General features: G+C 34.3%; 1 protein-coding gene and 1 pseudogene across 1 annotated transcript in view; one reads left to right on the top strand and one right to left on the bottom strand.

Moving 5' to 3' along the window:
- Positions 1-14888, top strand: part of Ephx4 (epoxide hydrolase 4) — a 39866-nt gene that overhangs the window by 19292 nt on the left and 5686 nt on the right. Inside the window, exons 5-6 of the mRNA XM_026403108.2 lie at positions 725-828; positions 4111-4259. Of these exons, the coding sequence (XP_026258893.2) occupies positions 725-828; positions 4111-4259 (253 nt within the window). The remainder of the gene's footprint in view (positions 1-724; positions 829-4110; positions 4260-14888) is intronic.
- LOC113192856 (M-phase-specific PLK1-interacting protein pseudogene) lies at positions 6479-11189 on the bottom strand (annotated as a pseudogene).

Consider the following 14888-nt stretch of genomic DNA (forward strand, 5'->3'; position numbering starts at 1 on the left):
TATCACATCTCCAGAGAGGCCTTCTCTGACCACCTCTACTGAGAGTCCCTCCACCTGATCCTACCATCACTCTAATATGATTACTTGTTTTATTTTCTTTGTGTCATTCTTACTCTCTAAAGTGATCTTTTAAGTATTTGCTATTTACTGTACAATTTCTTTGCTCTTAGGGACCTTTTCTGTCTTGTTCACTGCTAAATTCTATGGCACACAGTAAATAGTGAAATATTCATTGAATGGCTTTTCTAGGTATGTGAATAAAGTTATAAGAAATTCTTCAGTTGCTTTTGAGGGCAATGAATAAGATGTTCAATTTAAATCAGTTAGAAAGGAAAAACTTTTATCATTGTGAAATTACATAACTAGGAATTCCTAAGAAAAATGTTAGGTGACTGATAATTACCTGGAGCAAAAACAATGTTTAGGCTCCCTTTTTTCCTCTGAGACTTCATACAGTGGAACTTGTTGGGTTTTTGGTTTTTTTTTTTTTTGGTTTTGTTTTGTTTTTTGTTTTTTTACTTAAAGTTCTGTAAGTTTTCTAAATAGTAGAAATACTTATGATAAAGTAAAATACATAGAAATTGTTCTAAAGAGAAATATACACAAACTTGATTCATTCTTTGTTGGAATTGTCCTAAAGGTGAAATTGTCCTAAAATGAAGTTTTTCAATAGAAAAAGAATTATACCTCTTGGATAAAGTCAATCATAACATTTTAATTGCAGAATATATTTTACAACACCCTGCTCAGCTGTTTAAATCCAGTTATTACTACTTCTTCCAAATACCACGGTTCCCAGAATTTATGTTCTCAATAAATGATTTCAAGGTAAGTCAACCAAATAATGCATTATTGTTATTAATGAAAAATATTTTTAGTGTAAGTCCATCTTTAAGAATGAAAAATTAAATAAAAATGATAAAACTTAATGAATGGTTTTAAGGACTTTTCTATAGGCTTACTTATTTTTATAGTCTCTTTATATATTTGATTGTCTGGCTGTTGTTCAGTTTTTTTTTGTTGTTGTTGTTGTTGTTTTTGAGAGCTTGTACTCCTCAGGCATATCTCTTTTTAGAGAACATCTCATGGGGAGGCGAAGGACTATGAATACCATCTGAGAAAGTTTGACAGCAGTAGAAGTAGAAGCCCTTGGGAATAAACAAATCCCCTAAACAAACTAAGTATGCAGATATAGATATATACCATGAACACTGATATGCAGATATCTTAGAACCTTATTGAATGCTGATATATCCAAAATGGTGTTAGATATTGAGTTAGTTAAAGAAAAAAGACAACATTTTACTGAAAATAATTCTGTATATATTTTTGAAAAATAAGTAGTTGGGGGTGGTGAGGGGGGGACAGGGGATTGAACCCAGAGCCTTGCACATGCTAAGCACATGCTCTACCAAGCATAAGCCCAACCCCATTATTAGGTTTATATCAAACCTAATAATGAATGACAACTGCTTAATATCATTTAATACCTATTCAAATTTCTTTAATGATTTTAACTGTCTTGATATACCTCATTTGTTTGAATCAGAAACCAAACAAGGTCCACACATTCTGTTTGGTGATTTTGCCCTTTTTCCCCCTTATTTTTATGTTTTGATTGAGGCAGGGTCTTGCTGTGCTGCCCAGGTTGGTATGGAACTTCTGGGTTCAAGTGATCTTCCTGCCTCAATCCCTCGAGTAGCTGGGAATATATGCATGTGCCACTGCACCTGGATGTATGGCCTTTGAAATGTATTAGAGTTCCTTTTTTCTTTTTCTTTTTTAATACCAGTTAGTTATTGAAGAACTTGGAGTATTCATTCTAGGGAAAGATCTACATTTTGGATTTGACTAATTGTTTCATCATAGTAGTATTTCATGTTCTCTAACCTTTCTCTCCCTACTTCATAGGTGCTGCTGATACAGAGGTTTAACTGGATTGAATTTTAATTTGACAAGAAACTTAATAGGTTGTGCTATGTGTTTTCTAACATGTCACCTCAGATGCAGATAATGTCCAGTTGCCCTGATTTTAATAATACTAACACTGATCAGTAGGCTCACGCATTGTCTTCAACCTATCCAAAATTTCCTGAAAACCTTTCACCAAATGAAGCTTAGCATGCATTGATGATGACAGTCTGGATTTATTGTTTCAATATGATGTGCAAAACATTGATTTTCTAATCATTCTTTGTGCTTTACTAAACCAGAATTCCATAAAGAATTTTACATCTTCTATTTTATTATTCTTAAATAGAGTTCACACAACAATGTCAGGATAAATGCCTTATTCTTTTATTAAACAACTTTCAGTGTAATGAGTGTATATTTGTTATGTACCAATCAATCACAGTTGTTATGTCTTTTCTTGATACTCTGATTGTCCCATGGTAGGCAAGTGGGAACCCTTGTGTCCCTTAAACCAGTGTCAGTACTTAAATGTTCAGGAACATTTGACCTTAAGGTATTAGACTTACTTCTTATTTTCTGCCCTAGATCCAGAACCAGATATTTATCCAAGGTATTTTAGTGCCTTTTAGTAGAAAGCAGTATTTAGATTCCAAAATCTGGGTGACAAGGTGATCGTTGTTACTGGGTTTTCATTGCTTCTAGGTTTTCCCATTGCACAGAATTTGGACATACAGATTTATAAATCACAAGTTCTTATTTGTATTCCCAAGGTAAATTTAAGATGACAGAGTTTTTACTTAACTTCTTTGATTTTATGTAAAACATTTCTGAAACAAAGTACATTCAGAGAGGGCTTGTTTGTCTCTGTCCCCTCTACCTCATTTCACCCCTCTCCCAGAGGAAACCATTTTGTTTGGTTTGGTTTTATCTTTCTGTTGTTTTTGTTTGTTTGTTTGTTTGTTGTACCACAGATTGAATGCAGGAGCACTTAACCACTAAACCACATCCCCAGCACTTTTTATTTTTATTTTGAAACAGGATCTCACTAAGTTGCTGAAGGCCTTGCTAAATTGCTGATACTGGCTTTGAATTTGCAGTCTTTCTGCCTCAGCCTCCCAAGCCACTGAAATTATAGGTGTGTGCTACCATAACTAGCTCTGCCATTTCATTTTTTTAAAAAAAGCAAATAGGTATCCATTTTTCTCCCCCTTCTTACACAAAAATAGTATATCTTTTACACAAAAGATAAATACCATATTCCACCCTATTTTTTTCAACTTAATACAATATTCTGGCAATCAATCCTTATAAGTATAGAGAGATTGTCTCCACCTTTTCTTGGAATACTAAGAATACATAGTATACCACTCTGGGGCTATACCATAGTTTATTCAACCAGTACCCCATTGATGAACTTTTGATTGTTTCCAGTCATTTTCTGTAACAAATAATGTTATAGTTAATCTTCATACATATGTCATTTTCATATTTTTGTAAGTGTGTTTTGGGGTTGAAATTTTTGCATTTTAAACAAGTCTTTCAGTTATTCTGATGCAGGAGGTTTAGATCCATACTTTGAGAAATGCTGATATAAAGCAGTATTTTTCAAAATGCAGGTGGGGACCCATTAGTGAGTCATGAAATCAATTTAGGAGCTTGCAACTGGAATGCAACTGGAATGTTTAAAAATTTATAACAGAATTTAATTGAGAATGTCATTGTATATTATAAGATTAAGGACTGTTTCTTTAAACTTTTGTTTTATATATTGCATATATTTCTGAAACTGATTTGAACTGAATCATGATGTAAAAATGCATTTGTTATTCTGGTATGGTCATAAAAGTTTGAACAACTTCGTAGGGGAAGAGATTGGTTGTCAGTAAACAGTATCTACAATATTAAGGAAGGCTTTTTGGTAGGGGAAGCACTTGAGCTGGGCCTTGTAAAATATAAACAGACACCATGAAGACAAGACACTTATTGTAAGATTGCAAAGGAGATTAAAAGGGAAGAATATAAAAAATAAAGCAAGGAAAACAGAAATGCATAGAATGTCTTTGTAAACAATGAGGTATCAAACCTGACTAAAGCTGACATTAGAAGTTGTCATTTTGATCCAATTTTAAAGTCAACGTTTTAGTTTATTACTAGATAACTGAATAGTTTTAATTATTCTCTTTCCACTTAAATTAGGCATTGAAACACCTATTTACCAGTCAAAGCACTGGAATTGGGAGAAAAGGGTGTCGATTAACAACAGAAGATCTTGAAGCTTATATTTATGTCTTTTCTCAGCCTGGAGCATTAAGTGGTCCAATTAACCATTACCGAAATATTTTCAGGTTAGTATAATTTCTTTTTGTTTAAGTAAAACATTTCAGTCTGATCCTAAAGAGAAAATATTTTATTTTTAATATTTAGTTCACCCTTTATCCAAAGAGTCAAATTCAGAATTCTGATTTTTTAATAGCTGCGTAATCTTTTTTATGAAAAACTTCAAACTTATGGAAAACAATAGATAATGGATAAAATAACATAATAGGTCCTCCATGTAGCTGTCGCTTGTCTTATCCATAAAATTTTAAGAAATATTTTTTTCAGTTCTGAGGATTGAACCCACTGAACTACAACCCAACACTTTTTATTGATTTTGAGACAGGGTCTTGCTAAGTCACCAAGGCTGGTCTCGAACTTGTAATCCTCCTGCTTTGGGCTCCTGAGTTGCTGGGATTACAGGTGTGCAACACTGAGCCCAGCTCAGCACTTTATATTTCTAGGTTATGTTAGTACTCAAGATACAGTTAGTACTCAAGATACACTGATGACCAAAACTAGATAAGTTTCCTGATTTCACAAAAGTTGTAGCATTGTGGGAAAATAGACATTAAGCAAGTAGTCACAGCAATTCAATGCATAGTCATAAATTAACAGGTTTTGATAGAGATGAGAACTTAGAAAATGGGGCATGAACAAAAAGTAAAGGGTGATTTAGATGTTGATTAGACAAGGTTAAGGGCAGGAGGAATTCTACTAAAAAGCATGGACCAAAATAAAAAGAAAAAGCATGGACCAAAGCCATATAGAAAGATTCAGTGTTGTGGCTTCAAGTGATACAATTAAAGTCAATTGGGCTGGAGCACAGAAAGCAGGGGTGCAGAGAAAAGTATGGAATAAGGGTGGGCCCAAAGGTAATTAGCAGCTGGCCATGCAGAGAGTCAAGTAGGACACATTAAGGATTTAAGATTACGCATGTGAAGTCAATGGAAGAGAGTTTTAAGCAGAAAAGAGAAATGACCCAATGTGTATTTGGATAAGTTCACTCAGGCCATTATATGGGAGAATATATTGGAGGAGATTCAGAGTGAACATAGGGAAACCATAACAGTTCAGGCTAAAGATGATGGTAGCTTGAACTAATCTGAAAACAGTGGAGAAGAGGAGAGAGTAGGTAGATTTGAGAGATATTTAAGAAGTAAATTAGGAAAGGGGTTGGTGATGGGTTAGACGGAATAGGATGAAGAAGGATGTCCAAGATGGCCCTGGATTTCCGGCATGCACTTCTGTATGGATAGCCATGCTATTTGCTGAGATAGAAAACACTAGAAGAAGAATATTTTTGAGGGAAGGTCATGAAATTTATTGATCACTGGCTGAGCTTAAGGTAATACTTTGGATATTCAAATAGGTAGTTGGATATTAAGGTGTGGAACTCAGGAGAATATCTGGAATAAAGATACAATAAAAGCTGGGAATCACTGACAAAAATAACTGAAGCTTTGGTTTCAGAAGATATTTTCTAGGGAAAAAAATAGTGTAGAAGAGAAGAGATGGAGCTTTAGATTTGAACTCTAACCAGGAGAAAAAGATTTTTCTTGAGAATTAGCAAACTGTTTACAACCTGCTTAAGGAGGTGTAGGATTCTGAATCTATTCTACCTCTGTAATACTGGAAATCCAGGGGCAGGAAGTATATTTTGACATAGTCTTAATCTGTTAACAATTCCTAGGAAACCTGGCAGAAAAATAGACAAAACCTTTCCACCTTCAGACCTTAAGGTACTGTCACAGATAAAGTCCCCTGAAGATGAATTCATGATCCAAATTACAAAAACCGCCCAATAATACCAATCCACCATTGATGAGAATCATAATATAATTGCAGCAGAACCCCTGTAAATTTAAAATAATAGAACTAATAGAAACTATAACGTGTATGTGTGTGTGTGTGTGTGTGTGTGTGTGTGTACTGGTATTGGGGATTGAATCCAGGGGTGCTTTACCTCTGAGCTACTTCCTCAGTCCTTTTTATTTTTATTTTTTAGAAGGACAAAATGTTTTATTTTAAAACACTGGAAAAACATTAAAAGACAAATTTCTATTATGTAACCAGGAATGTTAAATATATGGAAATTGTAAATCTTCCAAATGTGGTGGGCATTTCCAAAGAACTAAAAATTGCAAATTATTCTACATTCTCCTCTAATAACAACATATAATGGTATAATGGAAATTACCACAGCCTTACTAATTATTTCAAGTCGACACCTTTGGCTTCAATTTAATTACACAAATAAAGTTTTGTCCAAGTTGGTCCTGACCCATGAAACTTCCATTTGAATTTCAGAAATGTTAACAAAAGTACCTTCTTTCTTGCCTGTGAATGTCTGGGTATTGCAGTATTGTTGGTTTATGCCCACTGCAGATACTGGTTCTAAGCCAGCACAAGGGTCTTCAAGCATTGAAGGCTTGAAATAACTCATTAGACATTCTTTTTTTCTCTACTACACCCTGATCCAAATTGTGTGGGTATCTTTGGAGAACCCTGGGGGTGGGTTTGCACCTGCTCTGAGGAGTAGCAAAAGACTGCTGGGACCCTGGCAGGAGCTTGGAGCAGGAGTCAGGTTGGCTGCTATGGGACAGAGACCTGAACAGACCCTGAGAAGCTGTTGCCCTGTTGCCTAAGAGTGGCTGCTTCAGTAGGGCCTAGACTGGTGCCCATAAGGTGGCATGTTGTCTGCCCCCTCCCGGGGTACCCCAGGGGTTGCTCCCACAACCCCAACCTCCTACAACTAGGACTGGGTAAGAAGGAGTTGGAGGTGGAAAATTTAGTAGGTGCACATCAGGAACCAATGCTGAAGACCTCACTGCTGCGTTCTCTCATTGAAACTGCCCTCATTTTAAATTTTAAGACAGGGTCTCACTAAGTTGCTGAGGATCTCTTTAAGTTGCTGAGGCTGGCCTTGAACTTTCAATCCCCCTGCCTCAGCCTCCCAAGTTACTGGGATTATAGGTGTGTGCCACTGCACCTGGACCTATAAAATATATTTAAATCACTATATGAAAGAATTAAAAAACAAGGGGCTGGGGTTGTGTCTCAGTGATAGAACACTTGCCTAGTATGTGTGAGGCACTGGGTTCGATTCTCAACACTGCATCTAAATAAATAAATAAATAAATAAATAAATTAAGGTTTATCAACATCTAAAAAAATTTTAAAAAATAAACAAGGAAAATCAGGCATAGTGGCACCCACCTTTAATTCTGGGTACTCATGAGACTGAGGCAGGAGGATCACAAGTTGGAGTCCAGCCTCAGCAATGAGACCCTATCTCAAAATAACAAATATAAGGACTGGGAATATACTTAGTATAGAGCAACCCTGGGTTCAGTCCCCAGTACTAATAAGAGAAAGAAAGAGAGAGAGAGAGAAACAGAATAAGATCAAAGCAGACTAGAAGTAGTTGGGGGGAAAACCTGAAATAGCTTCTAGAAAATGAAAATTATGGTTATTGAAATCTTAAAGTCCATAAGTGAATTAAATAGTCAATCACATAAGCTAAAGAGAATTACAAGCTGGAAGTTAGAGCTGAAAAATTTACTCAGCATGTGGCTTGGAGAGACAAAGCTATTAAATATATATATATATATATATATATATATATATAAAACAGGTTGTAAACTCTAGCCAAAGCAATCAGACAGACAAAAGAAATTAAAGGGATACAGATAGGAAAAGAAGAACTCAAATTATCACTATTTGCAGACACTATGATTCTATACCTAGAAGACCCAAAACATTCCACCAGAAAAATCTCCTAGAACTAATAAATTAATTCAGCAAAGTAGCTGGATATAAAATCAACACCCATAAATAAAAGGCATTTCTGTACATCAGTGACAAATCCGCTGAAAGTGAAACTAGGAAAACCACCCCATTTACAATAGTCTCAAAAATAAATAAATAAATTAAATACTTGGGAATAAATTTAGTGAAAGAGGTGAAAGATATCTACAATGAAAACTACAACACGCTTAAGAAAGAAATTAAAGAAGACCTTAGAAGATGGAAAGATCTACCTTGTTCTTAGATAGAATTAATATTGTCAAAATGACCATACTACCAAAAGGACAATATTCAATGCATTCCCAATCAAAATCCCAATGGCATTCCTTATAGAAATAAGAAAGCAATCATGAAATTCATCTGGAAAAAATACTCAGAATAGCCAAAGCAATCCTTAGTAAGAAGAATGAAGCAGGTGGCATTACTACTCCAGACCTAAATCTATACTACAGAGAAATAGTTACTAAAACAGCATGGTATTCGCACCAAAATAGACATGTAGACTAGTGGTACAGAATAGAGGACACAGAGTCTAACCCACATAACTTCAGTTATCTTGTATTAGACAAAAGTATATTGGAGAAAGATAGTTTCTTCAACAAACGGTGCTGGGAAAACTGGAAATCCACATGTGACAAAATGAAATTTAACCTCTATCTCTCACCATGCACAAAACTCAGCTCAAAGTAGATCAAGGACCTAGGATAAACCAGAGACCTAATCTAAGTAGGCCCAAATCTCCATCATGTCAGATAAGATCAACTTTCTTAATAAATCTCCTGTAGCACAAGAATTAAAACCAATAATCAATAACTGGGATGGATTCAAACTAAAAAGCTTCTTCTCAGCAAAAGAAACAATCAGTGAGGTGAATATAGCCTACAGAATGGGAGCAAATCTTTACCACAAGCACATCAGATAGAGCACCAATCTCTAGGATATATAAAGCACTCAAAAATCTTAACACCCAAAAAACAAATGACCCAATCAATAAATGGGCCAATTGCTAGTGGGAATGCAAATTGGTGTAGCCAATCAGGAAAGCAGTGTAAAGATTCCTTGGAAAACTGGGAATAGAACCACCATTTGACCCAACTATCCCACTCCTCGGTTTATACCCAAAGGACTTAAAAACAGCATACTACAGGGGCACAGCCATATCAATGTTTATAGCAGTACAATTCATAATATTGAAAACAATATTATGAAAACAATCTAGATGCCCTTTAGTAGATGAAACTTTCAGTAGGGAAACTTTGGCATATATACACAATGGAATATTGCTTAGCATTAAAAGAGAATAAAATCACAGCATTGGCAGGTAAATGGATGAAGTTGGATAATATAATGTTAAGTGAAGCAAGCCAATCCCAAAAAACCGAAGGCCAAATGTTTTCTTTGATATGAGGATGCAGACACATAATGGCTATTGGGGGAGGAGCATGGGAGGAATGGAGGAACTTTAGATAGGGGCAAGGGGATGGAGGGAAAGGGAAGGGGCAAGGAGGGAGGAATGATGGTGGAATGAGTTAGACATCATTATCCTAAGTACATGTATGAAGACACGAGTGGTGTGATAATATTTTGTGTACAATCAGTGTCTTGAAAAATTGTGCTCTATATGTGTAATATGAAATAAATTTCATTCTGCCATCATGTATAACAAATTAGAATAATTTTTTTAAAAAGAAATCCTAATGTATATAAGCATATTCAAGCCTCTGACAAGTCTTTTAATAAAGGGAGCTTTCATTGTTTTGAACAACAACAACAACAAAAAACAGGTTGTATTTTACATGGATGCTAAGATCTAAGAATATATATATAATATACTATATATATATATTCTATATAATATACTAATATTTCTATATAATATACTAAGAACTTTTGGTGTATGTGTGTGTGCATGCACACACTCATACATGCACTAAGATTTTTTTTTGGAAAAATAAAAGAAATAGAATGTATTAAGTTTTTTTAATATGTATTTTTTTAGTTGTAGGTGGACACAATACCTTTATTTTATTTTATTTTTTTGTGGTTCTGAGGATGGAATCCAGTGCCTCATGCATGCAGGCAAGCAGTCTACCATTGAGTCCCAGCCCCAGCCCTGTATTAGGTAGTTTTAAATTAGTAAAAAGGAATAAGAAAACTATCAGAAGAGGGCAGAAAAGGATAAGAAATAAAGAAGTAAATAACAAGCACAAAATATAACAAAACAATTTCAGTATGTCAGCACAATCAATATTAATGTATTAATCTTTCTAGTTAGTAGAAAATATTAGATTGTTTTTTTTAATTAATTCCAACTGTGCGGTGTTTATCTGTTGCAAAGTATAAGTATTTAAAGTGGTTGAAAGAAGATTTTAGAAAGTTATAGCAGGTGTTTGTTTAAATAAAACAAAATCTCTTAAATTCTTTGACTGAAATCCAGGGGGAGTAATGAGATTATATGAATTAGGGGAAAAGTAAATTCAAGGCTTTTACTTGCACAATGACAAACTTATACACATATAAACATTTGTAAAGAGCACATGAAATAACACATTTTCATGCAAATCTCAATTTTGGATGGAAGATAGGTATGATAGTTTTTTTTAATGTTCTCATTTTATTCCTTAATCAGCAGTAACTTAGAGATACAGAGCAGTATGTTTTAAGTAACTATAAGGGAAAATATTCTCATCTTTCTGAAGTAAGAGAACTTCATTAGGAGAACCAGCATTGTTCATTAGGAGAACCAGCATTCCCAAGAGGGAGCAACAGAATCCTGTTAATTAGGGATGTGTGTGTGTGTGTGTGTGTGTGTGTGTGTGTGTGTGTGTGTGTGTGTGAGAGAGAGAGAGAGAGAGAGAGAGAGAGAGAGAGAGAGAGAAAATGAATCTGTGAACAGCAAACCTCACAGTATTTTAAAAGCAAAGACAAAGTTTTAAACAAGAATGCTGTAGTTGGGTAAAGGACACATCAGACCTTCTGAAAGCACAATTGACCCATTCTGAGCTATAGGATAAGCAAATTGTGTTGCATGTATCACTGTAGTATGATGACTTTAATTCTTTAGCTGGGTCATATGGTGGTTCCATGCCTAGTCTTTGAGGAACTTCCATAATGGAAAATCCCACTTTTAAACATACTCTGTTAGACATTGTGAAAAGAAGACTTGTTTCAACTCATATTATGCCACCAATATAATTTTCATACCAAAACAAAATAACAAGAATCATTAGATAAGACAGGAAGATTATAGGTCAATTTAAGTTAAACATAGATACACAAATTTAAAATAGAATATTATCAAACTGAAAGACCAGGCTTGCACAGCATAAATCTGCAGGCCTAGCTGTTTAGGAGGCTAAGACAGGAGAAGCATTTGAACCAAAGAGTTTGAGACCAGTTGGGCAACATAATAAGACCCCCATCTCAAAATGAAATTATCAGGGGCTAGAGTTGTAGCTCAGTGGTAGAGCACTTGCCTGGCATGTGTGAGGCCCTGGGTTTGATCTTCAGCATCACATATAAATAAATGATCCATTGACAACTAAGAAATATTTAAAAAAATAAGAATAAAATAAAATTATCAAACTGAATCCAGTATGCATTAAAAAATTAAAACAAGAATGGTCCAATATTTAAAAATCCATTAATTTAGTTCATCACATTAAAAGATTAGAGGAAATAATATGATCATCTAAATAAATTAAGAAAAAGCATTTAATAAAATTTGACACACATCCATGCAACAATTCTTAGTAATCTAGAAAAAGAGGATATAGGACTGGACCTTAGGTAAGACTAATTCTCCCAAAGGGATATTTCTAGGAAATTGACTTTTGCTTTAGTTGATTGTCCAAGATAAATAAATAAATAAGACATTAAGGGTGTTTTTTTTGTTGTTTTTTTTTTTATTTTGTTTTCTTTTTTTTTAAATTAAGAATACAGGGGCTACAGCTGTGGCTCGGGGGTAGAGTGTTTACCTCACATATGTGAGGCACTGGTTTGAATTCTCAGCACTACATATAAATAAATGATTAAAATAAAGGTCTATCAACAACTAAAATTTTTTTTAAAAAAAAGAATACAGAATTTATTATAGGCTTTTGACTCAAATTCCACAAAATATACCTATCTTTGTAGATACAAAAAATAAAGTGGTAAGCTATTTTCAATTATTTATAAGGAATTTTTCTCCCATTAGTGTATCACTTTTCAATACAATAAATTATTCTGTGAACAAATTTGGCAGCCAATACTATACTATAGAAATTAGAGAAATTAATCATCTTAATAATAAAAATAATGGTTGTCATTTATGTATATGATACTATTTTTCCTTTTCATTTATTTTTTTAACATTTAAATTTTTTTCTAATTAGTTATACATGAAAGTAGAATGCATTTTGTTTCATTGTACACAGATGGAGTACAACTTTTCATTTCTCTGGTTGTCCATGATATAGAGTAGCATCATTTGTGCAATCATACATGTACCTAGGGTAATGATGTTGTCCTTCTCATTCCACCATCTTTTCCTACCCCCATGCCCCTTCCCCTACACACTTCCCCTTTGCCCAATACCAAAGTTCCTTCATTCTTTTCATGCTCCCTCCCCCCATTATGGATCAGCATCCACTTACCAGAGAGAACATTTGACCTTTGGTTTTGGGGGATTGGCTTACTTCACTTAGCATAATATTCTCCAACTCCATCCATTTACCTGCAAATGCTATAATTTTATTCTCTTTTAATGCTGAATAATATTCCATTATGTATATATACCATAGTTTCTTTGTCCATTCATCTATTAAAAGGCATCTGGTTCCACAGTTTAGCTATTGTGAATTGATCTGCTATAGATATTGATGTGGCTGCATCACTATAGTATTGTGATTTTAAGACTTTTGGGTATAAACCAAGGAGTGGGATAACTGGGTCAAATGGTGGTTTCATTCTATGTTTTCTAAGGAATCTCCATACTGCTTTCCAGAGTAGTTGCACCAATTTGCAGTGCCACTAGCAATGTATGAGTGGACTCTTTTCCCTGCATCCTCACCAACACTTATTGTTGCTTGTATTCTTGATAATTGACATTCAAATAAATAAGACATTAAGAATGTTTTGCACCAGTTATTTGTACCTATAGAACTGTAGGTCACATGAAAAGATTCTCTAGGAATTAGGGCCAAGATGATGCAATTCCTTTGCTTTATGTACCATCCACAGTTGTATCTTTATTGGAAACTTGGGAGGGTCTGAGAAGACCTGAAAAAATCATGATAATTCATAAATAATGTATTTATACAGAGTTATCTGAGATAATAATATGTTATTTCCTGCTTTATGAAACCTTATCTTTTTAAGTTTCCTTTTTCTTGTTCTCTATGTTCCATTGTCTTTCTGTTAGTCATATTATGGTTCCATAGCAATAATGAAGAAGGGAACTTCTATCTACCAGAATTCTACAGCAATCATTTGATAATGAAACACTGAAAACATTCCCTTTAACAGTAAAGGAAAGAGTTAGGCACAGTGGCACATGCCTGTAATCCCAGTGACTCCAGAAGCTGAGGCAGAAGGGTCACAAATTTGAGGCCAGTCTCAGCAATTTAACAAGGCCCTATCAAAATTAAAAATAAAAAGGTTTGGGGATATAGCTTAGTGGTAAAGCACTCCTGGGTTCAATCCCCATAACAAATAAATAAAAACAAAGAACAGCACGATGGTGTATGCCTGTAATTCCAGTGACTTCAGACGCTGAGGCAGGAGAATCACAAGTTAAAGCCAGCCTCAGCAACTGAGCAAGGTCCTAAGTAACTTAGCAAGACCCTTTCTCAAAAAAAATAAAAATAAAATAAAAAGGGCTGGGGATGTGGCTCAGTGGTTAAGGGCCCCTGGTTCAATCCCTGGTACCAAAGAAAGAAAAAAGAAATTTAAAAAAATTTTAAAATAAAGAATAGACAAAATTGGCTGCTGCAACTGCTTCTATTTACCACTCTTTCAGAAGTCTTAGCAAACACATAAGAAAAAACTTGGAAAAGGAAGAAACATAACCATGAAAATTCATAGATAACGTGTTTGTATGTCTAGAGAAGCAAGAGAATCTACAGAAAAATAATAAAAAATAATTCATCAAAGTTGACATGAGTTCAATACACAAAATTATAATCTTATAAACCAAAAATAGTTTAAAAAACATACTTTCTAGGTAGATGTCCATAAGAAAGCAACAAAAATTATGAGGTATATAGGAATAAATCTAACAAAAGATGGTCTTTATGGACTATCAAAATTACTAGAAGACAATAAAGACTACAGAATTGGAGCAGCAGCTATTTACCAGTCAGTAGAGGAATATTTTATTAATGTCACATTTGATACAGACTTAATCAACTCTGGTCTTTCATGTTTATGAGTGGAAAAATTCAATATCATGAAATTATTGATTTCTCCCCAAATTAATCTGTAAATTCAATGCAACTTCTGTCAAGAGCATGCAAGTTTTTAATGGAACTTAACAATCTGATTCTATTATTATATGGGAGAACACAAGATCATTTAAAATAAAATAATGGGTAACTATCCCTATTAGATGATAAGACCAATAGTAAGGCTATAAAATAAACAGAATATAATGTTTTCTTTGGGATGGACAAACTGACTCATGAAACAAAGAAGAAAGCCCCAAAACAGAATATATAGAAACTTAGTATGACAAACCTAGCAGTTTGAGCCTGTAGTGAAAAGATTCAGTAATTTTTTTAAGAGAGAGAGAGAGAGAGAGAGAGAGGGAGTTTTAATATTTATTTTTTAGTTTTCGGCAGACACAACATCTTTGTTTGTATGTGGTG

Source organism: Urocitellus parryii, chromosome 11 (assembly GCF_045843805.1).
Source record: "Urocitellus parryii isolate mUroPar1 chromosome 11, mUroPar1.hap1, whole genome shotgun sequence".
Lineage (NCBI taxonomy): Eukaryota > Metazoa > Chordata > Mammalia > Rodentia > Sciuridae > Urocitellus > Urocitellus parryii.